The sequence below is a fragment of the Drosophila guanche genome, unplaced genomic scaffold (assembly GCF_900245975.1).
Source record: "Drosophila guanche unplaced genomic scaffold, DGUA_6, whole genome shotgun sequence".
Taxonomy (NCBI): Eukaryota; Metazoa; Arthropoda; class Insecta; order Diptera; family Drosophilidae; genus Drosophila; species Drosophila guanche.
The window spans coordinates 90,038-115,778 of record NW_022995764.1 but is presented as its reverse complement, the minus strand read 5'-3'; the positions used below and the strand labels follow the sequence as shown (position 1 = coordinate 115,778).

At 41.5% G+C, this 25,741-nt stretch overlaps 2 protein-coding genes across 3 annotated transcripts in view; one reads left to right on the top strand and one right to left on the bottom strand.

Annotated features, from left to right (window-relative positions):
* Window positions 1-25,741, top strand: part of LOC117591075 (zinc finger protein 263) — a 53,364-nt gene that overhangs the window by 16,753 nt on the left and 10,870 nt on the right. For both annotated transcript variants that reach the window (XM_034284176.1, XM_034284177.1), the window contains exon 2: window positions 14,277-16,766. In XM_034284176.1, the coding sequence (XP_034140067.1) occupies window positions 14,277-16,766 (2,490 nt within the window). The remainder of the gene's footprint in view (window positions 1-14,276; window positions 16,767-25,741) is intronic.
* On the bottom strand, window positions 20,863-21,342 carry LOC117591077 (cytochrome c oxidase copper chaperone-like). Its single transcript, XM_034284178.1, has one exon. The coding sequence runs from the start codon at window positions 21,221-21,223 to the stop codon at window positions 20,957-20,959; it is 267 nt and encodes an 88-aa protein (XP_034140069.1). The 5' UTR covers window positions 21,224-21,342; the 3' UTR covers window positions 20,863-20,956.

Sequence of the window (25,741 nt, the reverse complement as noted above, 5' to 3'; positions counted from 1 at the left end):
TTTATTCCGAATCGACCCATTTGGTAATATTCATAATTTAAGGTACGCACACGAAAGCCGCCGCAACATCATCCACTTACTCCTCCCCTCCTTAAGTCGTTGCTGCAAAAAGTTGCATAAATTCTCGCATTCGTTTCTTCATTGCCATTTGAGTATATTTTGCGATGGCCGAGCTGTCATAAGTTGCCGCCAAATTGTTGCATTGTACCTGCTGCGCGATGCAACAACGAAGATGCAACGATCCTCCAGCACGGGGGAAATCATAGTTAAATATCCCACTCTTCGAATATCTGGCTCTCTGCCTCTTTCGACTTGTAACTCAGAAATTATTAAAAAACGAGAATGGACGTGTGAGACGCTTCTTACGCGTCACAACTTTTATACCCGGCACTCAGTAGTACTACCATCTGTTCCTTAGCGGTTATTTGTCAAATTTTAAATTGTTTCTTCATCTGTCATCTACATCTACAACACTTCTCACGCCAACACGCTCCTTTAGCTCGCCCCCCCTTTCCTAGAGCCAAACACTGCAGAGTCAGAGAAGAGACGCGGAAGAGGCAGAGGCAGAGACGTATCTTTGCGAAGCAGAGTGTGAATGAGAGAATGTGCAAAAAAACAAATATAAGCTGCGGGACGGGGTGGGTTTAGCCACTACAAATTAATTTCTTCATTGTGGCCATAATAATGATCCAATCAGATCCCAATTTGGTGATCTGATAGATATGGTCATTTCCTACGAAATGGCTTTTTAGTTTTCTTTTATCTTCAAAACTGTAGATTTGGGAGGTTTTCGCCCTTTTGCGCGGGCGGAAGGGGGCGGGGCTAATTTTTTAAATACACTGGTTTCAGTGTGAGCATATAGCAGTCTGGATGCAAAATTTGGTGGCTCTAGCTCTTATAGTCTCTGAGAACTAACCGGACGGACGTCCGGTGCTGATGCTGATCAAGAATATATATCCTTTATGAAGTCGGAACCGCTTCCTTCTGTGCGTTACATACACCCGTTATTTACTCTTCGAGTACCGGGTATAAAAAATGCGAAATACTTTATTAATTCATCGTGGTCCGAAGATACTTGTGACAGTGTTGGGGGGAGGAAACTGGCGTGAAATATGCCCATTAAAATGTACGATCATCCTCGCCTTTAATGCAAAACTAATCTGAATCTGAATCTCTTTGGGTCTCTCGAGACGCGTCTTTTCCGTTGGGGAACTGTTAAACAAACTAAACTGTCGACTGAATTATTGTTACCGATTTGCAGTTAATTTCGAGCCGTACGTTTTCGTTTCGATTTCCATGGTTTGTCTGGTATTGACTTTATTTTGAATGATACTGGCTCGTTCAGTTGATCAAGGATGGGGCCTTGGCTTAAGACTGATATTCGGTATGAATGAAAGGAGTTATGGCGGCTGCTAGAAGACTTTTGAAGAGCGGTAACGTTGGCTCTTAATCTTTGAGAAATATATTTGATGTACTTTAGAACTATCCCCATATAATTCATATAGTTTACCGAACTTGGAGAGTCTTCTAAATATACAAAAATAATCATAAAAGTTACGCTTAAACCCTTGTGGAAGGTACGGTAACAAAGAAATAATTATCATCATTATCGAATTAATGCAATCGATTACAATATTCGCTTTTACGATTCGATTCCCCTCCCAGCAATAATTTACAACATTGAATTTATTATTATTGGCATTTCTTGATTTCTCCTCATCAGCTGCCATCCATTGAATTCTTTTACGGCCCGCAGGAGAGGTGCATCCAGCAGATGTCACTGCCATTGCCACTCGGGGATCTGGGGATCGGGGATTCGTACCTGTTGAGTGCTGCTGGTCTGCTGCTGCTCACTCTCCGGTCATCAGGTTTATGTGGCATATAATTGTTGTCTTTTTTTTATTCATTCATTTCGTTCATAAAAAGACGCCATCGTAAAATTTTTTTGATGATTTTTGTCACCGTCTCCGGTTGTCTGCCTTCTGGCTTTCATGGCATTGAAACTTTTTCAGTTGCGTTTTTGCAGTCTGGTGTACCATTAAATCGATATATTTATGACACTCCACTTAAGCTCCATCAAATTAATAATTTTTAAGGGGAATGCCTGACCTTTTTTTGTAGTGTGTCTTTGAATTAAGAATTGCAAATATGAAATGTTTTAAGAGGGTATTCTGATGTAGAATGGCTTGGAAATTGTTTAAAAAATAAGATGAAAATATATATTTTTATTTATTTATACGACGGTTTCCTTTTTCTAGCCGAAATTCTACTCTTAGAAAGCAGCAGAAAAAGGTAGAATCAACCCGCATTCAAAAACCTAGAATAATACATATGTATATTTGAATTTCTATATCCCACATACTCCTGCACATTCCACACATGTAGTACGGGTTCCATATAAATATCTTCATTCCCCGGCATTGCTCTGTTTAGGAATTAAATAATAAAAGCAGTTAAAATGCTGCAAACACACAATTGTGCCATTATTTGCATTTGTGACACCGTACGAGGAGGATTGGCCGAACCGAAATCCCCCCGGCCCCAGTTCGAGTCTCAGACCCACAATCCTATCCGAATGCCAATCCCAGAATCAGAATATGAGCAGAATCAGGGGCAGTGGCAGTGGCTCTCCATGCCACACAGTCATCGTCAGCCTCTGCGTCAGCGTCATCAACAACAATAAAAGCAGTGGTGGCAATAGCAACAACAAATAACATGACAATGCTGAGTATACTCTTTTGGGGAATTAAGAGTATGACGGTTTTATATAGAGATTTGTAGAGCACTGGGGCTATGCATTGCAAAAGAATTTAGGAAAGAGAAAATATTGGAAGATATTTCGATGAAAGTTTACTACAGAATTATCTGTTTTTTAGGGGAATGGAAGGATCTCTATATCTTATAATTTTTAAAATAAAAAAATTATTTGTGATAGAAAACATTTTCTTTATGAATCTACAAGAAAAGGGCACTACCTAAATATTTCAGTGAAACAAAAATACAGTAAATTATTGTATTCCAAACCATTTCAGAAAAAAAAATCGAAACCCTTTCATAAAGGACAGATTAGATTTAGAACAATCTAAAGTATAAAACACTCCAACTTTTCTCAGACAATGTGTATCGAAACAAATCACTTAAATGTCTTTCATTAAAACTTCAATCTTCAATTGATTTTTTTAGGGTATCCAAGTCTTTGATCCTCTATTCAGTCTCTCTTTCTATTAATTTTGTTGTAATTTTTGAGGGTATCATCAGCAAACACTACTGAGAGAGAGGGAAAGAGAGCGCGGGTCGGGAACAAGTGTTTGTACAAATCCTGCTCGTGGTTCTTTGATTCGAAAATTGAGTTTTAGCGAGACAAATAAAAATAAAACTTAAAGCAACAACAGCAACAGCTGTAACAACAATAGAAGCAACAACAAGAGAGAGAGAGACAGAGATCCAAAAGCGCTGGAGCCATTAAAAAGGAGTTATCACCCAATTTAGTACCACAAGCGCGAAATAACGCACACATCTGGTTGTAGTAGGGTGGTAGGGTGTAGAGGCATGGCAAGGAAATGAACATTTTTAGGGCGTCAGTCGGAACAGTCATTGGAGGAGGAAGGTACAGGAACAGAACAGAACCGAACAGCAAATAGACATACTGTACAACATGGCATTTAATGTCAAACCCAAGCCATAGTCATAGTCAAGTCATAGTAAAGTTAAGTATGTAAAAGGTAAAATGTGTCTTATCAGAAGATGGTTTGGATAGTAAACTATTTTTTGTTGGTGTGTTGATGAACTGTAGATTCACTCATTCAGTCTATTTCGATTTTTATTCATTTTTATACCCGGTACTCCAAGAGTAAATAGGGTATATTGTATTTGTGGGGAATAACGGTTGTATGTAACGCACAGAAGGAAACGTTTCCGACCCCATAAAGTATATATATTCTTGATCAGCATCAATAGCCGAGTCGATAGAGACATGTCTGTCTGTCCGTCTGTCTCCGCAAAAAGGCGAAAACCTCCCAAATCTACAGTTTTGAAGATAAAAGAAAACTAAAAACGCCATTCCGTAGGAAATGGCCATATCTATCCGATCACCAAATTGGGATCCGATCGGATTATTATTATAGCCACAATGGAGAAATTAATTTCCAGTGGCTAAACCCACCCTGTCCCGCAGCTTTTGTTGTTATTTTTCTTTGTACATTCTATCATTCACACTCTGCTTCTGTTTCACTCGGCCCCTGCCTCTGCCCTCCCCCTGCCGATTCCTCTTCCAACTTTTAACCCGTCCCGCAGCTTATATTTGTTTTTTTTTGTGCGATCGCTGCCTCTGCCTCTGCCGCGAGTCTGCAGTATGTGGGTCTAGGGAATGGCGGCGAGCGTGTTGGTGTGAGAAGTGACAGATGAACAACAAATTTAAAATTTGACAAAACACCGCTGAGGTGCAGATGCACTATTCTCCCAATGACCAGTTTTGGTGGCTGTTTACGCCAAATTAGCGCAAAGGGCTTATGGCCGGGAGCAATTAGTATTTTGTATAAGTAAAATGAATTTGTAGCATTTAGATATTGAATTGTTGCATTTACGACATACTCACCGAAGTTTGTTGCTATAGAACATACATGTAATATGTGAATACGATAGAGAAAGAGGAAGAACATGCATTTAATAGATGAATATCGAAATTGAAAAGAAGAAGAGATTAAATTGATTTGAATTCCGACTCGGTCGAACCAGCAGCACTTGGCTTTTTATTTCGAGATTTTGATTCCGAACTGGGTACGAGGAGTTGCTGAAACAGTGGCCAAAAGCTAATTTTTAAAAGACTCGGGTTTTAACGCTCTGTATTAGAAAAAGAGAGACCATTAAAGTTGCGTACAAGAAATTTTCATAGATGTCGCCACTCTCGAAAAATCTGCTGTGAAACCTAGCGGTCATTATTGCACAAAATGTGCAGGGAAAAAGTACCAATTTGATTGCTGTTTTAAATATCCCATAAATTGGAAAATGCGATTAACTGATCCAATTTTTTTGATGCATTTTATTTAGTAGGCTTTGAATAAATCAAATGAATCTGTTGATGTAGATTCACTTGGTTCTGGTGATTGTCAATATGACAATCGTATGATGAAATATAAATGTGTATGCCACCGGTTCACGTACCAGTAACAAAATGTAACAATCGGTACTTGAACAAATTGGGCTTCGGAGATGTGAATACGTCAGAGTTTTCTTTCGTACTGATTTTATTTGGTAAAATGTGCGGTATATATACAGTTTCTAGTAGTACAATTGTTTACTTAGGATCATAGGCTTGTTTAATTAGTTCTAAGTATAAGTAAGTATGGAAAGATATTTATATGACTGTCGTAAAACGATTATCATGCAGATGGTGTGACATTTTACAACTGCAGATCATCTCGAATGTTATTTATGACTGTGTTATCAATATAACAAGATTATGTGCATGCATGTGCATGCACGTGCATCCAGCTGTCTGTTGAATATTTATTTAGGTCAGCGGTGCATATCTCATATTTATTGGGTTAGTTTTAAAATATTTATATAGGTTACTGAGAATTCTTAACAGACATAAATTTAGGTCTGACCACACGGTTTGATGTTTAAATCTAAATCGTACATCCTCCCGGCCGTTGACCATGGTACCATGATACCATGGACCATTCAACCATCATTAATGTTGATTGTAAACGGCTGACTTGGTGTGTGCCTCCATTCGCTGATGTGGTAGGCTGTTGTATTGGCTGCGAAGTATTCCTGGCTTTGTGCCATTTCTTGACCAAATGAACTATTACAATGATCATTATGAAGATCATTGCAATGTATATGGCAATATGGTGATGACCGATATTTTCAAGGTTGTGGGGTAACTTGAAACTATTCGGTGGTAACAGCCTTGTTTCATTTGATACAGCTCCTTGTAATTTAAATTATTTTCGTTAGTTGAAGCTGTATCTGTCGGACGTTCAGTTGATGTTTTGTTGATGTCATTTTCCCCGAATCGAGCGTATGACGAATGCCATGTCGTCTCCATTGTGCTTTGACTTGTCACGGTCATCAAAGAATTTCGAATGATGCATCCAGGGTTTGCGATCAATAATCCTGAATTTTGTAGTTTGATATCCGATATTCCATCTTCACATACTGCTGATAGTTTCAATGATGATTTTGTTGAAAATATCCATTGATTTTTACCATGCATACTTAACCATATAAATGATTTTTTTGTTTTAATTAAGTTGCATGATGGATCCGTTTTGTTATGGAATATTTGTAATTCGCAACTTGTTTCAACTGAGAACATTGTTTGCTTATTATAGCATACAAAATCATTGTTTGCTCTTGGATGGCAATTTTTTAGATCACTCTCTGACAGTTCTACGAATTCGTCTCGGTGACTTTTGATTGCGATGTATGGTGTCTTGACTTCGAACATACTTATCCCATTTTCAGTTGGTGATGGGATAGGTGTCAGCTTGTAGATTTCCTGTTCGTATGCTGAAACTAATGGAAACGTAACTCTGATGATTGCATGATCATCTATAATCGTGCCTTCAGCCTTTATCATCTGATACACCATTAGCATATTTTCGGGAGTTACTGGGAGAACTTGTCCCGGCTTTAAGTGATCTCGTATCTGCTCGAGTTGTTCCTTTAGTTGTCGTGGCGAAATTAACACAGGGCTTATCGTGTTGTGTCGGATATCTGTCAAGACGTTGATGATTTCCGCTTGCATTCGTTGTAGGCTTGCAGATAATAGAGTCAATTGAGTTGACAATGTTACATACCATTGAAAAGCGATGAAGTGATCAGCTCTTCCCTTTGATTCGGTGATAAAGTCCTCAACTCGACTTAGTCTTTTGGAGTTTGAGATTTCATCCCTTTTTATTACATTAATTGTAGAGTCAATCAATGATGTCTGATTTTTAAGCAGGGTTAATAAGTGATTCTCGTTATCCTTAACCTTTGCTATCGTTTCCGACATTGTACGGGCATATGTTGAATCTAATACGCCAAACAGACTGCTTGCGATGTTTCCAATGATGTCCAGCGAAGCTCTTTGTTTCCGTGTCCTGGCTATTAGCGCATTTTCAGCTTGAAGGTCCTCTTCTATATGTTTGAAATGTTGATACATACTGGTGCATGCTTCTACTTGTTGAAGTTGCTTGCATAGCTGTCCAATTTTTTATGTACCCATGGTGAATGTGTTCATGTCTTTCCAATAGGGCTTTAGGTTGTAATAGACAATTATGGTCCAGTCAGTTGTCGCAAGTTGGCTGGTTCCTACCTTTTCGAAGTATATACCCGGGTTTGAACCAAACTGGGTTATGTTGATTGACAGCGCCATTGCTAACGGTAAAAGTAACAATATGACAAACATTGTCATGGTTAACGACAGTCTATTCGGCTGTGTCCTTTTTCTAGGCTGTCTGTCTTCAGATGACTCTCCATTTTCAGATGGATCATCTATCGGATGTTTATGTGTGGGTTCCTCTTCATTGAACAGTGGAGCAACATGTTGAATCTCACGTTTGAAGATTCCCTCGGCTGTTTTTACTTCAACCACTCGTACGAAATTGTCCTTGCCATGAAACAATTGAGTGATTCTTCCAAGTGGCCATTGTAATACCGGTGTATTGTCTTCCTTTAGTATTACCAATGTTCCTTCTTTAATGGTCGCTCACGATTTTCTCCACTTTTGACGGTGCTTTATTTTGTATATAATATCACCTAAGTGATGGTCATAATTGATGACTGACTAATTTTTTGGGGATTTGCACTGATATTTTCCTCTTTTGTAGCCACAAATGCTGGTGGCCATGTTGATGGTGGGCCATGAAGAAATAGTGGGCCATAAAACCACATACTATTTTTCGCGAATTTAATCGACGTCATTCCTCTAGACAATGCATCCGCTGCATTATTTTCAGATGAAACATGCGTCCAATGCCTTTGTATCGTTAATTCGTGTATTGTAGCTATTCTTGTCGCTACGAATTTGTCTGGTATGGATGTTGTACAGTTTATCCATGACAAAACAATCCTTGAATCAGACCACAAAAAGGTTGTGGCGTTCTCCATGGATAAATCTTCTTTTACCTTAGTTACGCCTTTTACGCCTTTTTCATTCCTCCTGGAGATGAACTGGAAGTGCTTCTTTGTAGTCAAATCCTTCCTTTGTGAGATGTTGCATAAAGATCTTTGCCTTCATTACCACCGGTGAAAAGAGTCCAAGTGGATCGAAAATCCTAAAGATCTCTGATACGACATCTCTTCTAGATATTACATCCTTGGTGGCAATTTCTGTTCTTCCCCAAAACTGGTCAGATTTAGGCATCCAAGTGATTCCCAGGGTTTTAATGCTGTACTCTTCATAAGCAGTATCGTCCAATTGTACGCTTGAAGTGATGTCTTCCGTTGGAATTCCTTGAAGTACCTGAACGTTGTTCGTGCCCCATTTTCTTAAGTTAAACCCTGATTTATGCAGTAGTTTGTTAAGTTCTTGCTGTCTCTGGAGGGCCTCTGGTATGGAATATGCTCCTGTTAAGCAATCATCCACATAAAAGTCATTTTCCAAAGCAGCAGCTCCAAACGGGTATTCCTTTCTTTCCCTTTGGGCGAGATATTGTAGACATTTTGTGGCTAAATATGGAGCCGCTTTTGTTCCATAAGTCACTGTTTTTAGTCTATAGTATCGTAGATCTTCTGATGGATCATTGCGCCATACTATTGTCTAATAGTACTGGTCCTCGGGATTGATCCAGATCTGACGATACATTTTTTCGATGTCGGCAGTAAATACATATCTGTGCACCCTGAACCTAAGCAATATTGAAAATATTGAATTTTGCACAGTTGGACCTCTATGCATCAGGTCGTTGAGCGATTTTCCGGACGAGGTAACTGCAGACGCATCAAAAACCACTCTCAATTTAGTTGTAGAGCTGTCAGGTTTTACGACACAATGGTGTGGGATGAAATAACGTGATCTTGCTATTTCTTTTGTCTGCATTTCCTTCATATGACCAAGAGCCTCATATTCTTTCATAAATGTAACGTGCCTTTGTTTCCGGATCTCGAGCGAGCCGCTTTTCTAAGCAAAAAATCGTCGTGTCGCTAGATCACGACTCTGCCCCAGGGATGAAGGTTCTTCCAAAGAGGGCAATCGGACGATGAGTTTATTATCTGATGCCATCTGAACATTTTGTAAAAAATGCTGCTCACATCGTTTTTCCAGTGGAGAAAAATATGTTGTGTTGTTTGGAAATCCAAGTCCAGTTCCCAAAATTTTGCGATCTGTTGATCGACCTTTTCTTCTTCCGTCAATACTGCACATGTGCTCGGATTTTTTGAAGCGTCTTTTAGCTTTCCAGCCACAATCCATCCTAATTTGGTTTTTTGTAATTTAGGCAATCCTATTCCAATTGATACATGCTTGTGTTGCATGATATCGAAGTAGTGTTCTGCTCCTAACAGAATGTCTTTTTTTCCAACTTTGTCGAAATTGGGATCAGCTAATGTTTTTCAGCTAATGCCTTTCGGAAGCTTCCAACAAGATGTCTCAATTGACCGTGCTGGTTGATCTGAGACTATGCGTGGCAGTAAAATTGCCTCTAGTCTTGAACTGAATTTATTATGTCTTGATTTGAGCATAACATTGACTCTTGCTTTTGATGTTTGTGTTCGTCCGCCAATTCCATTTATTTGTAGATCTGATTTTTCCACTTTCAGATCTAATATTTTCAATGCACTTTCCGAGATTACATTGACTTGTGAGCCTGAGTCAAGCAATGCTCTGAACTCAGCAATTTGTCCATTGTTGCCTTGGATATGAACTCGAGCGGTAGCCAATAGTACATAATTATTTTGTATACTATTTGCTGATGCTGCAGTTTTGGCTTCGGACTTAGTTTCCAAATGGAGAAGAGTGTTGTGCCCTTTGTTGCATTTAAAACAATATCTTCTTTGGCAATTTTTGCTGTGTGATTGCGTTTGAAACATTTGACGCACAGTTGGTTCTTTTGAACCCAATTTAATCTATCTGCAGAAGTTTTCTTTAAGAACTGTGTGCATTTATAGATAGCGTGATTTGGCTTTTCACAAAAATGGCAGAAATACTGGCTTTCAGCTCCTGCTGAGGCACATGTGATGGGTTTCTTTGGTTTTTCCCATCCAATGGCTTCCAATGTAAGAAACCTTTGCTCGAGGAATTTCACGAATTCGCTCAAAGGTTGTAATTCCTTAGTATTCTGTATAGATTGCTTATACAACGTATGAGTTTGACGATCTAATTTATTCGTCAGAAAACATAGTAGAAGCGTATCCCATTTATCTGTTTCTATGTCGATGTTATTTAGAGCTGCTAAGGTTTCTTTGATGTTATCGTGTAATGCCTTAATTGATTTGGCATCATTTGATATGTTTGGTTGATCCAATAATTTTTGAATCAATGTGTTACTGAGCACTCTCTTGTTGCTGAAACGCTCTTGTAACGTATTCCATGCTGTAATGTAATTTCCTTCTGTTAACGAAAGGTGGCGTATTAAATTTTCTGCCTCTCCCGTAACATTGGTTTTTAAATACCACATCTTTTGAATGACGGGTACAGATGCTTCATGAATCATTTTCTTAAAAATGTCATGAAATTGTTGCCACTTTAGGTAGTCTCCATCAAACTTGGGGATTGCAACCTTTGGCAGGGGTAATGCATTATGCATATGTGGAGCAGGAATAAATGACTAAACAGGGTCTGATACAGTCATTGTTTGAGTTGTTAATACTGCATCTTCAGCTGCAATATAACTGTTAATGTTATATCCCATTTTCACAGGATCGATTCATTTGGAATAGATTTTGACATGAATCGTTCTAATTTCATCCCAATATTTTAATATTATTGGTTTGAAATCCTTTCGCGTCTAATTTGTCAATCTGTTCATGATGCGCTGTAGACTTTCAAGCAGCACCCTTTGTTCTCGGATCATGGGCTCAATTTCGGACTCATTCTCCATGGAGGTAATAGATCCAGAAACTATCTTCATTTCCAAAGAAGACAATTGTTTGGTCAACTCGTCGTTGTATTTGCTGACCAATTCTTTGATATTTTCAAAATATTTATTAGAGAAATAATTGTGCTCATATTTTGCGCCATCAGTTATTTCTTGAATGTTTGTGTCTTCCATTAAAAATGTTTTCCAGAGATTCATTAACCTCTCAAGTCGGGTTTGAAAATATTCAGGCTGCTGCTTCCTTTCAGAGGGATCCTTTATGAGGAACTCAGGAACTCCTGATGATGTTTTGGATCTCTTCGCCCGTGGCCAATTGCCTGTCCAGCACAACATTAATGCTTGATGATGCCATTTTTTATTATTTGCCGTACTACTTTGACCCGATGGAGGTAATTTGTTTGTCGTTATGACAGGCTACTCACAACCAAAAAAGGTGGTCAAAGTAGTCTAACAAATTGTTAATGACAATGTCGAATGTTTTTTTTTTAATCCAACCGTAGTCGCCAAGTTGACTGTATCGGTTTGGGTTGATTTAAATAAATCCAGCTAGTTTTCCTTCACAGAAGGTAATGATAAATCACAACTGTGATTGATGACGTATGTATGTAAATTGGTCGCCAAGTTGACCAATTATGTAGGATTTTCCAAATAAATCCCAGTTCCAAATCGGGAACAATACTCCAGATGAACGGTTAAATGTCCAAAAGTCGGGGGTCACCAAATGAATGAATCAAATGAATCTGTTGATGTAGATTCAGTTGGTTCTAGTGATTGTCAATATGACAATCGTATGATGAAATATAAATGTGTTTGCCACCGGTTCACGTACCAGTAACAAAATGTCGCCGCAATCGGTACTTGAACAAATTGGGCTTCGGAGATGTGAATACGTCAGAGTTTTCTTTCGTTTGGTTTCTAGTAGTACAATTGTTTACTTAGGATCATAGGTTTGTTTAATTAGTTCTAAGTATAAGTAAGTATGGAAAGATATTTATATGACTGTCGTAAAACGATTATCATGCAGATGGTGTGACATTTTACAACTGCAGATCATCTCGAATGTTATTTATGACATGTTATCATTTTTATTTTTATGTTATCAATATAACAAGATTATGTGCATGCATGTGCATGCACGTGCATCCAGCTGTCTGTTGAATATTTATTTAGGTCAGCGGTGCATATCTCATATTTATTGGGTTAGTTTTAAAATATTTATATAGGTTACTGAGAATTCTTAACAGACATAAATTTAGGTCTGACCATACGGTTTGATGTTTAAATCTAAATCGTACAGGCTTTTTACTACGTGTTCTGTAATGTGAGCGATATCTAGTGGTTGGCGATGTCTTCTACATCTAGATGTAGTCCTGAGTGCCGGGTATAAAAGTTGTGACGCGTAAGAAGCGTCTCACACGTCCCTTCTCGTTAAATATCATATTTGTACAGTTTGTGGCTACACAAACGACATCTATACAAAATCTATACATACAATTAAAATAACACTTAAAATATTGAAACTACTCAACTTTTATAGAAAACCGCTATTAAACAGAAGGAAAAATGTTCACATAAAGGATTATTTTAACATTTAGACATTGGAATTCGACGCTTTTATTTTGTAAAATATTGTAATCTTAAATCGGTAGCGAGTATAATAATCTAATTCATCTCTTTACATACCAACTAAAATACAAATAAATATAATAAATCATCTTATATGTAAATCCTGTCATTCCCATGCATAATCTATCATTTTAAACGATCTTCCACCCACTTACACATCTCCCTAAAGACAACAAGATCTGTTTACCCATAATAAAACTCTTTGTCTCTCTCTCCATCTACCAAATGCTGAGCAAATGTTCTATTAGAAGGTAATTACTTGGCAAAAGAGCAACAGATACGAATATACATATGTACAATGTACACTGTACATACTTGCGTACATATATGTACATGTACATACCTTAATTATATGTACCGATGTACCATTCTACAAACAGACATGCAAATTATATACGAATTATGTACGAGTAATAAGCAATTATCGTGAATCAGAGACACTCTACAAGGCGTCGTCCTATGTTTGGGGATTGAAACCAACGAAACCCCCACGATTCGACTAATTAGCGATATAAAAATTGTAAAGGCTGGAGGGGAGTGGGAGAAAAGGAGTCTAAAACAGGGGAAAGACTATAAATAAATGGCTGTTTGGTGTTGCATGTGCTGCTTTTGCTCTTGCTGATGCCAGCCACGTTAATTGTTAAACAAATGTACGTTTATCACTCAAAGGAGAGCCAGTGGATGGGGGTTGTAGGAGGAGTCAGCCAATATTGTCCTTGTTAGACGAATGGAAGGTAGACAGAACACGGGCAGGCAGGCAGAAATCCGCGTGAATGCCACATAATCCACATTCCCCCTCATCTGTATGTGTGTGGGTTTGTGTCTATCCACGGGAATTGTTATGTTTTTCGTATTTAACCTCAAACATGGGCCTTGCTTGTATAAATTCCACGCGGAAAACAGGCAGCAGTTGCCAGTGGCAGTGCCCAGAGATTGGTGTTTGCTGCTGCTGCAATTGTACTATGAAATTATGAGAGGCAACAGCACCCAACAGGCGGCAGCAACACCACCCCAAGGTGGTAGCAAGCGGCAGCGTCAACGTCGACTTCGACGCATCGTTCATCGCGTGCTCACATATGGCGGAAATGACACTTTTACATTTAGCATTGGCGCTGTAGAGAAAGTGAGAAGCAGAGAGAGTCAGAGAGAGAGGAGAGACAGAGACATGTACGCCACACCCAGACGCGATAAACTTAATTTCTGACAGGCCGCAACAATACACACAAGGCAACAAGGAACTGTGGATGCGGAAAGCAGGGATGGTTATGGAAAAGCACTAGGGGGAGGCGGGAGACACTGATACAGACACGACCATGTCAACGCTGTGGTGAATGGTGACTGCAGCATTGATGGGTGTTGGGGATCGCTCAGGCCTGCTGTGTAGGTTCTGGTAATGAATAAACTGGGCTTGAAATATCCCCCACAAAAGCGGAACTACGCTCTCAAGCGGTAGTTAATTTTTTATAACGCCCTTCCCATCTCTTTTAACAGACTATGACTCCATAAATCACTGGAAAAAAGACTCCGGAAAACGTAGATATAACTAAGCTAGTCTTAAATCCACTCTTTTGTTTTTTGAAACCTTTAATTTGCTCAAATCCTATCTCTATCTTAAATCCACAGCTCCAATATGGACTCTGACGATCTAGATGACACTCATTTGTGCATTAAATGCAATGCCACCATAGTGGGACTCGCCAAGTACATTGAACACCGCAAAACCAATTGCCTGGTGGATACACCGAAAGCCCAGAGACCAGTGACGCCGCCTGCCACAAGAGCAGAGGCTGCCACTCAGAAGCTTTCGCCTACGGCGATACTCAGCAGCACACATTTGGATCACTCTTACGATGGCTTTCATTTCGCCGAGCCCGAGGCGCCAAGCAGTTATCTGAGAAAAACGACAACGAGCCATGGTGGAAAGACCTCCAAGTCCTTGACGGAAGCCTACGATTTGCCCTACGAACTGGGAGCTGATTTGTTCTTCTCCTCCCTGCAACTGCAGAGTGTTTCAACGGGTGGAAAGACCGTGTCGAGACCCAAAGAGGAGGCATGGGATGGGCCAAATAGAGCAGCAGCCAAAGAGGAGTCCTGGACAGCGGCTAGAGATCCTGTACTCAAGGCAGTACGAGATGAGTCTGTCTTTAAGCCACTTAACTTTGTGCACGACTCCCCGGAGCCCAGCGATGAGGAGGATGAAGACGATGACGATCCGGATGACTCTTTCGATGTGGAGGAAGACGAAGCCGATGAGGAGTACGATGTGGTACAGCACTCGCCACCAGCAGTGCCTGCCACGCATACGGGTGGCAAGTGGAAGCCCGAGCATCGTCCGCAGCTGCGTCACACCCACCTGGAAAGAATATCGCCCAGCTGGGATGAGCCCGTGGAAGAGGTCTACGCGCATCCTCCTGAAGAGCACACCAAGGGCAAGTGGGTGCCCGGCAGCAAGCAGCTGGAGTACCGCGAGAACATAGACCTGACGAAGCTGCAGCAGCCGGGCATAAGCTATTGGTGCAACATCTGCTGCAGGCGCTTAAAGAGTCGCTGCAACTACGATCGGCATCTGCGTTCCGGCTACCATTTGAAAAGAGCGGAGACCGAGTGCCAGCTGGAGCAGGCCACACTCGGCGGAAAGCTTACTCTAAGCAGGGACTTTAGTCTTCCAGAGCTGGAGGAGCAGCCAACGGAGGAGCCTGTGTCCCCCAAAAGGAAACGCCGTGCGCATCTCCTGCGCTGCGATCTGTGCCGCCACACGATGGCCAGGCATTTGATGGGCAAGCATCTGATTTCTCATTACCACTACCGACGCCTTCAGCAGCAGACGCCGCTGCGGAGGCAGTCCTTTCTGCAGGACATACTCGACCACATGGACAGCATTGTGCGTCAGGCGCCGTTCCAGTGTCTGCCCTGCAGCTTCTATGCCAACACGGAGGAGGCGTTCCTGCAGCACTGGCGATCCGAGGAGCATTTACAGCGGGTGAAGGCGACAGGTGGCAGCTTCTGGTGCAGCTACTGCCAGTTTGAGTGCGACTCCAATGATGTGATGTGGGAGCATATGCTACACCCCTGCCACAAGGATGTGGTGCTGGCACTCAACCGATCCGTGCCCATCTGCATTGCCCAGCGGAGTCGCCTGCAGTGCTCTGCTTGTGGCGAGAGTTTCCTTTACAATATGCAGCTGCGTCGCCATTTTGCAACGGATCATGCGGGTGAGACGCCCACCGACACGGCCGCCGATGACTATCAGAGTCGCTTTCGGTGTGGCATATGCGGAGCACCACAAATGTCCCGTCTGGCGCTGCAGCGGCACGAAAAATACAAGCACAAGCTGGAGCGCTACTACTGTGGGATTTGCCACTTGGAGTTTGAGACGGCGCTGGAGGCGCGTCGCCATCGGAGTCTGCTGCAACACAAGCTGCGGTCTACGCCCCAAGACAGGATTGCCCCACAGTCGGATAAGGTGTTGGAGCGCATGCTACGCGAGGTCCTCGAGGATCGACGACCGAATACACCAGCCGAAAAGAAGCGACTTGTCGTGACCATCAAACAATGCGCCAACTGCCAGAAGATCTTTGACTCACCTCAAGCTCTGGCCCAGCATCGAGCGCAGGCGCATCCCACGGATAATCATGCCTGTCTGAGTTGCGGCGAGAATTTCCATTCTCCCCAGGCACTGGGCAGGCACAATCGTAGCTGTCAGCCCACGGCAAGCACATCCTCCGCTGGTAGTACAGACGCCAGCAAGTCCTGGAGCTGCGATCTGTGTGCTTTCAGATGCGAATACGAATCGGATCTCCTGTATCACAGCTTCTTTCACACTCGAACGGGCTCCATTGGCAGCAACGAGCTGCTGCAGTGTCCGCGCTGTCCGAAACGATTCAAGATGTACTCCCTCCGGCCGCATCTCAGAACTCACACCAAAGAAAAGATCTTCGAGTGTGCCGTGTGCCAGATGAAGTTTGGCAGGCGACACAATCTCAAGAATCACATTTCCACGATGCACAGCCAGAAGGTTATAAAGGAGAAACCCAAACGGACAGTAAAGGCTGTGCCCAATGAAGAGAAACCCAAATTTCCATGTACAGCATGCGGGAAACTGCTGGCAAATAGGTGAGTAGACGCCCCAAACACTTTTTTTACCCAACTAAAAGTCCGCTAATTAGAATCTCAGAAGAGCCTCAGGCACTATCTGCATCGAAAGTATTTTTCCTCATTCTCATATGGAAATTTGTCGCCCCGAAAATAGTTTACGAAAACAATAAAAAGTGGCAAAAGGAATTCGCCTGCAAATGAAATCCCTGCACGTATCTCGAGCTGCATGTGTGTTACATTAATTAAAAATTCCAAGCAGCAAGCCAACGCAAAAAATAAAACAAAATATAACTCATTAAGTTCGGGGCATTCCACGGAGGATCCTGGCAGCCATATCCTCCGTTACACTGCAACCACAAAGTATGCAATGCACTCGCAAATCAAGAAGCCTCCGGGCTTACGAGTATTCCAACCAAAAAACTGCACTTCTACCCCGAAAACAAATTTCCGTTTATATATTAACAAAGATGCAGTCAGCAAAAAGACTCAGGGATGGCTGTGCTCCTTCCTCTCCATTCACTCTGGACCGCCTACGAAAAAGCATTATTACAATGGTTATTTGTTTTAGCAAAGGCATTCTCATAAATGTTGCTGGCGGTTTTTGCATTTTAGAAAATATCCCAATGGCCAGTGGCTATTTTTTTTGGCTGGGATTCTGTTGTGGAGTTATAAAGTTTTTTAAACCAAACGAGAAGGGACGCGTGAGACGCTCCTTACGCGTCACAACTTTTATACCCGGCACTCAGTAGTACCACATCTGTACCTTAGCGGTTATTTGTCAAATTTAAAATTTTTTTCTTCATCTGTCATCTACATCTACAACACGTCTCACGCCAACACGCTCCTTTAGCTCGTCCCCCTTCCCTAGAGCCAAAAAGGCAGAGACGTATCTTCGCGAAGCAGAGTGTGAAAAAGAGAATGTGAAAAAAAAACAAATATAAGCTGCGGGACGGGGTGGGTTTAGCCACTGCAAATAAATTTCATTGTGGCCATAATAATAATCCAATCGGATTTTGGTGATCTGATAGATACGGTATGGCGTTTTTAGTTTTCTTTTATACTCAAAAATTTAGGTTTGGGTTTTCGCCCTTTTTCGGGGGCGGGGCTTATTTTTGAAATACACTGGTTTCAGTGTGAGCATACAGCAGTCCTGAGCCAAAATTTGGTGGCTCTAGCTCTTATAGTCTCTGAGAACTAGACGACAAGCTAGACGGACAGTCAGACATGGCTCTATCGACTCGGTTTTTGATGCTGATCAAGAATATATATACTTTATGGGATCGGAAACGTTTCCTTCTGTGCGTTACATACAACCGTTATTTGCACTAATACAATATACCCTATTTACTCTTCGAGTACAGGGTATAAAAAAGGGGATTTAGCTCGCTACTTGAGTGATACTGATCCTAATTTAAAATTCGAATTTTCCAATAATTCTTGTTTAATTTCATTGAATATTTGCGGTTTTTCTTATTTCCAATATCTAAGATTTAGTAGTGTAAATGCTAGAAAATAGCACAACATAAAACTTAGAATATTAAAATAATAATGGTATAATATTAGAAAAAAATATTAGAAAAATAATGTGAAAATACTACCAAAATCGGATAACATACCTGAGCAAATATGACTAATTGATAAACAAACGAGAAGGGACGTGCGAGAAGCTTCTTACGCGTCACAACTTTTATATCCGGTACTCAGTTCTACATCTGTACCGAAGCTGTTTTTTTCATATTTTAAATTTTGTCTTTATCTGTCACTTCATCTACATCACTTCTCATGCCAACCCGTAGGGTTTATTTTTAAAATACACTTGAATCAGTGTGAGCATACAGAAGTCTGGATGCAAAATTTGGTGTCTCTAGCTTTTAAAGTCTCTGACGGACGGACGGACGGACGGACTAACAGATATGGCTTAATCGACTCGGCTATTGAAGCTGATCAAGAATGTACATACAGAGGGGAGCAATAATGAGTACATGTTCATAATAACTAACTTTCGGCGCCCATAACTTCTAAACGCATAATGCAAACGTAATCATTTTTTGTTTAGATATTAATAACTTTATCCTTAACAAATAGGCAATCCCAGAAAAATACAATAAATAAAAAATTAAAAATAAAACGAGAAGGGACGTGTGAGACGCTTCTTACGCGTCACAACTTTTATACCCGGCACTCACTACAACATCTGCACCTTAGCGGTTATTTGTCAAATTTTACATATTTTTGTCATCTGTCATCTACATCAACAACACTACTGACACCAACACGCTCCTTAAGCTCGTCGCCCTTTCCTAGACCCACACACTTCAGACTCGCGGCAGAGGCAGCGCCCGCACCAAAAAAAACAAATATAAGCTGCGGGTCGGGGTGGGTTAAAAGTCGGAAGAAGCATCGGCAGGGGGAGGGCAGAGGCAGGGGCCGAGTGAAGCAGAAGTAGAGTGTGAATGAGAGAATGTAAAAAGAACAACAAAAGCTTCTGGACAGGGTGGGTTTAGCCACTGGAAATTAATTTCTCTATTGTGGCTATAATAATGATCCAATAGGATCCGAATTTAGTGATCTTAAAGAAATGGCCATTTCCTACGGAATGGCGTTTTTAGTTTTCTTTTATCTTCAAAATTGTATATTTGGGAGCGTTTCGCCCTTTTGCGGGGGCAGAAGGGGGCGGGGCTAATTTTTGAAATACACTGGTTTCAGTGTGAGCATACAGCACAGTCTGGAGCCAAAATTTGGTGGATCTAGCTCTTATAGTCTCTGAGAACTAGCCGACAAACAAGACGGACAGACGGACAGACAGACATGGCTCTATCGACTCGGCCATTGATGCTGATCAAGAATATATATACTTTAAGGGGTCGGAAACGTTTCCTTCTGTGCGTTACATACAACCGTTATTCCCCACAAATACAATATACTCTTCATTTACTCTTCATTTACTCTTCGAGTACCTGGAATAATCGAAGCAGATTTCATGAATTTAATAAATAGTGCCTATGTTGTACCTGAGACAGAAGAAACAATATCTAGAAAATACCCTATTTACTCTTCGAGTACCGGGTATAATTAAAAGAAAATATTAGATATTCCTTACAGTACCGGATTGCTTCTTTCCGTCTTTTCCGTCTTTCATCCAGTCCATCTTTACTGATTTGATCTATCCAATGGAAAATTCCTGCACCATGCAACCCGTCAATAAAATTATAAAAAATGAGATACCTGATTTACTCTAGTTGGTTTTTATGCACGATTATCTGCACCCTAAACGATAGCCAATCACACATTCTCTCTATCAGTCTCTTGTAGAGATAGCAACCCATTAGCATTGACAGATTTAAATCTCCGTCGTCCATAACTACTCATAACTTTTCGAGTTATATTTTCCATCCTCGTGCCAACTAATTCCTTGAGCAAATATTAAGTTGATTTTGCAATCGAGACTCTGAGCTGTGAGCTGTGCAGATGGAAAACGGGATGTGAGGAAACCAAACAGTCGAGTCTAGTCGCTTGGGTAGAGAGAATTTTCCACTTTTCAAGTGATTTTTTGAAAAATTTATTAAAATGCTCATTTGAAGTTATTGTTGTGCCTCGCTTGATGTAGATACTTTGCTTTTACGACTCACGAGACCAAGTGGCCAGCAGTGGCGTGAAGTGAAGATGAGAATGAGGATGAGCACCAGACAAACTTTCAGTGTGGCTCAGTTCGAGTCGCTGTAGCAGTTGCTGTCGCAGTCCCAGGACGACAACGACGACGACTAAGAGAAGACCAAGAAGACGACATCGTCGTCAGTCATGTCAACAGTCGATGCGCTACACACGCTTCCGGAATTCCAGACTTGAACTAACTCAACTTTTACAGCGGTTGCTTCTTTCACTATACTTCTTGGATATGGCTTCTGTTTGGTGCATGTTAGTGCTAGAGATGAGACATAATGTGATGTAAACTTATGCATTTTTTAAGCAGAAATTACCATTTATTTGGAACTTATGTAAGCCTTTGATATTTGGTAGTTTTATCGCAACTGTTGTTTGTCATTTCTAGTGATAAATATGAGGGTAAGGTGAGATATAAATGGAAGTGTAGACATAAGGGAATGCCCGTACATAATACATTTAAATCGTGTTTTAATCTGTTTCTTCATTCATTGTAGTTTACATTTCTTTAACAAGCATTTGGAGAGGTGTCTAGCTCGTGGCTTTCTTTAAATATTAAGTCCCGCCTCCTGCATGCACTTTTTGTATGCATCTATCACGCCCATACAGTGCTCTTCCCCGTACTCGCCAATGCACTTATCACGTGCCTGCTTGGTATCGGGACAGGCACAGCAGGGACTGCACTTGGCGTTCGTGTCACCAGAAATAGCTACGGTCTCCTCCGTGATGGGATCTGCTGCCACGATCCCAGCTGCGATGGGTTCTGAAGCAGCAGCTGAAGGCTCTTGAAATTGGTTGGACAAACTGCTGCCCATTGTTGAGATAATTTGTAGAAAAACTTGTGTTAAGGGAGCACGATATTTTTGGCTTATTTGTATAGACACAATTTCGATTTTTTGGTTATACAAATCCAATTTCCTTACGATAATTTCTTGGATTTTTATGCAATGCCTACTTTTGATTCCAGAATTTATATTCTCTGTCTCCCATCCCTGTCACGCTGTCATCTCTAAATTGTGTCCTTTGCGTCCAAGCGTTCAAAGCTGGACTGGTCCTCTTTCCTCTTTGGGCCTTTAGAAGTTTGAGGCGTCTGCTGACGACATCGTCGCCATCGCCATCGCAGAGTCGGGCAATTCACTTTTATTGAAATGGCGTTCAATGTTCTGTTGGCTGCCTCAGTGCGTTGCGCTCAGAGTTGGATTCGGATTCGGTTTCATCTCTCTCCTGTGTGTTTTCGTTGCTATCTTGCTCTGGCCACTGCTTTTTCCAATTCGTCTGCATTTTCCACTGTGCCCTGTCCCCTGTCTTCCTCCTGTTTGCTCTGTTGTTTTTCTTACAGTTCTCTGCAAAAGTATTTTGCCTTCTTTTTGGTCTACTTTATTTTGTATTTTAAGTCATTCCTATGGTGCATCATTCGTTCGTTCGTTCGTTTCGCGTCGCCCGGCAGTTGATTCTGTTGATGGCACAAAGTGCAGTGCAATTCATTTTAATGGTCGCCGTCGTCCTCCAGTGATCTCTCCCGAACCCATACACCCAGACACCCTTTTGATTTTCCTTTATGGTGGCGGGTGGCTCCATCACTTGAGAGTCAATTTCACAAAACTTGATTTTCCATTTACAATGACGCAGGTTTGGGTTCTCTCGGTTCTCGGTGTATCAGAGTAGGGTTTAGGTCTCGTCTCGTCTCTCGATTGCCTGCCACACTGCATTCATTCATTTTTATGAATCTGCGATATTGAGTCGGACATTGTTCGGTTTGTGGTCTGTGGACTTTGGACTGTGGGCGGGCGTTGGGCGACGTGCTCTGTGCAAGTCGTGCTCCAGTCTTATGTCTCAGTGGCTGCTGCTGCTCCAGCCCAGATTTCTCAGCTTCTCCCTTTTGTGTTTGTTCTAGTATTCGGTTGGGGCTCGCTTTCTCTCATCTCATCTCATGAGCGTATTGCCAGAATGCATAAATGTATATCAAGTGGCGGCAGTCTCGCAAGGGAAAAAATAAACAAAGTCTAGTTGAGCATAATAATAATAAGCATTTGAATTCTTGCCTTTTCTTTGCCCTGTCTGTGTGTTCCATTAGCTTACCAAAATGTTTGGGTTTTTGGAGAGGGAAAGCTTTCAGAAAGATATCGCATACAAGTGACCAAGAAACTATTTCTGAGTCAAGACAGTATTAACTAGATAACTAATAGCGGCCTTATTAGTTCCGAACACTTTTTTTAATACTCACCAAACCAGTGGGTGAGAACACGTGCCTCGAATTTTGTGTGGTTTTATGTGCTCAGATCAGATTTAACTCCAATTCCAGTCACTTTTCGGTACATTCCTTTATTTTCATATTCTCATTTGAAAAGTATACAAATAATATATGATTAAAGCACACAAATAAGGACTTCCTTTTAAACTTCCTTATTCCACCATACAGCAGACTCTTGCCCAACTACAAAGTCAGGATTAAGTCAGAAGGATGGAGCTGCATGAACATGGACAAGTGCACGGGGTGACATTAAACGGTAATTTTTCTCCAACGATTTTTGTTTAGCTCAAGTTGCTGACACGATACTGCTGCTGCCACGTTGCTGCGGCTGTGGCAGATAAGCCTGAAGCAAAAGGTATTCCCCCAGTTTGCTTTGCACCTCCCTAATTACACATGGTATATAAATGTGTTGTCACACGCCCACAAACGAAACCGCCCATACCCCATGCAACATCAACGACGGGACTGGGGACGAATGCAACACAACTAATTTCACATGCAGCACAAGGCGAGGCATCAAAATCCTGCTAATGTGGCGCTAGCAAAGAACAACTCTTAAAGTGATGAAAGGATAAGAGTGGTGGTAGGAAAAATATAGCAGAACGATAACGAGGCGATTGATACCCTGGCAGATCGAAAAGTAGAGCAGATAATTTAGTTCTGACTTTATTTTAGAAGTACAAATGTTTATGTCGAGGCAGAACTGCTTTTACCATTAAAAACTAGTCTGACAAGAGATCCCACAGGTGATTGCAATTAAAGTTCTCCAATAAAATTATAATCCATCTGTCACTTTTATCAGTCCTTCTGCTCTCCCAAATCCGCTGCAAAGCTCTTGCTAAAAGTTATAAATACCCTGCAGAAAGTGTAGACCCACGACTTACGAACCAATTAAAGGAGCTGTGTGGATCTTTAGCCATGAATCCTTGAGTGTTGCGTAGTTAAGGAGCTGGGCACACACACATCCTTGTGAATGACACCGGAAGCTGTCTGTCTGTCTGTCTGTTGACTAACGCGGGGCGACACACAAGACACAAGAAAGACGCTGTCATAAATATTTATGCGAGTTTTGGGAACAACAACAGGGCGAAAAACTCCTCGAAAACTACACATGCGATTGTCTAAGACATCCACAGACAGGCAGGCAGGAGTCCTTCTACCATTCCACACTGCTCCATCCTGCTACTGCATGCAGCTGACAATGAGCAGCAGGATACATTTTGCACCTGCCACACAGCTTCGCGCAGCACCCGACATCTTTGCTCAGCATCTTTGGTGAAGGAGACCCTTCCTCCAGGCATGGCAGAGCGGAGCGCATCCCTCTAATGGATGGCGTGCAAAAGTTGACACAACACCCGGACACGGTCCTGGTCCCGGACAGAGCAAACAGCTTCGTCCGGGCCTGCGTCTGCTGCTGTACGGGTTGATGCCTCCAGTGCAACTTCTTCCCTGCCCCATTTCGGAGGCGGCGTATTTGATGACAGCTAAACCTTGGTGCCACACTCCACCCCCCCACTGGCTCTGCAAAGGGCAAAGTTTTCATCGCAAGGCGCTTCCAAACGTTTCGTTTTCGTCAACTAATCGGATACAAAGCTGCCATGGTGCCATTCTGCCATCCTGTAGATCCTTATGCTCTGTTGAAGGCGGAGCTCAATGTAAATTCTGTGCGCGTTTTGTATTCAAAATACTTGGGGAAATGAAGCCCCTTTGGCTATGTGATTGTCTTAAGCGTAGAGGTCTGAAAGTGGTTAATATCCTTATTTGGGAATATATCTGGTATTAAACTGGCTTGGGTTTTGGTGTGGAAAAGAGTTTAGAGAGTGACCTTGCTGAATGAACAGAGTTGCAGGAGGAAAAGCTAAATATTATTAAATTAATGAAGGACTTTTGACTGGCTATCGTTTTAATTGGGTAATCTTTAAGAGATAGAGGAGAAAGTGTGAATCGAACATTTTTATACCCGGTACTCGGAGAGTAAATAGGGTATATTTTATTTGTGCGAATAACGGTTGCATGTTTCCGACCCCATAACGTATATATATTCTTGATCAGCATCAATAGCCGAGTCGATTGAGCCATGTCTGTCTGTCCGTCTGTCCGTCCGTCTTGTTGAGCGCCTCGATCTCAGAGACTATAAGAGCTAGAGCCACCAAATTTTGCATCCAGGCTTCTGTATTTTCACACTGTTACAAGTGTATTTAAAAAATGAGACCCGCCCCCTTCTGCCCCCGTAAAAGGGAGATAACCTCCCAGATCTACAAATCGAATTTTGAAGATAAAATAAAACTAAAAACGCCATTCCGTAGGGAATGGCCATATCTATCAGATCACCAATTTGGATCCGATCGGATCATTATTATAGCCACAATGAAGAAATTAATTTACAGTGGCTAAACCGTCCCGCAGCTTATATTTGTTTTTTGCACATTCTCTCATTCACACTCTGCTTCGCGGGCCTCTGCCCCTGCCGTTCTTCTGCCTCTGCCTCTGCCTCAGCCGTGGCCAAACCCAACCAGTCCCGCAGCTTATATTTGTTTTTTACATTCTCTCATACACACTCTGCTTCTGGACGGCCTCTGCCTCTCGCTTTCCTCTGCCTCTGCAGGGACTCTGCAGTGTGCGGCTCTAGGAAAGGGGGACGAGCTAAATGAGCGTGTTGGCTTGAGAAGTGTTGTAGATGTAGATGAGAGATGAAGAAAAAAATGTGAAAATTTGACAAAAAACCGCTAAAGTACAAATGTAGTACTGAGTGCAGGGTGTAAAAGTTGTGACGCGTAAGAAGCGTTTCACACGTTTCTTCTCGTTTTCTCTTCGTCGAATCAGCCTTGATATGGAAAATAATACTTCGAATTCTTAGATGCATCGGTAATTTTGCTTTAGTTTTTAAGACCCCTTCAAGGACTTCTTCTTATTCCTAAAAATAATATTCTTGTGTTTTGCGATTCTCCTTGAAATCTTTTAGCGAAAGTTTTGCCATTTTTATACCCGGTACTCGAAGAGTAAATAGGGATAGGTAAATAGGTATTGTATTTGTGGTAGAAAAATGTAACAGGCAGAAGGAAACGTTTCCGACCCTATAAAG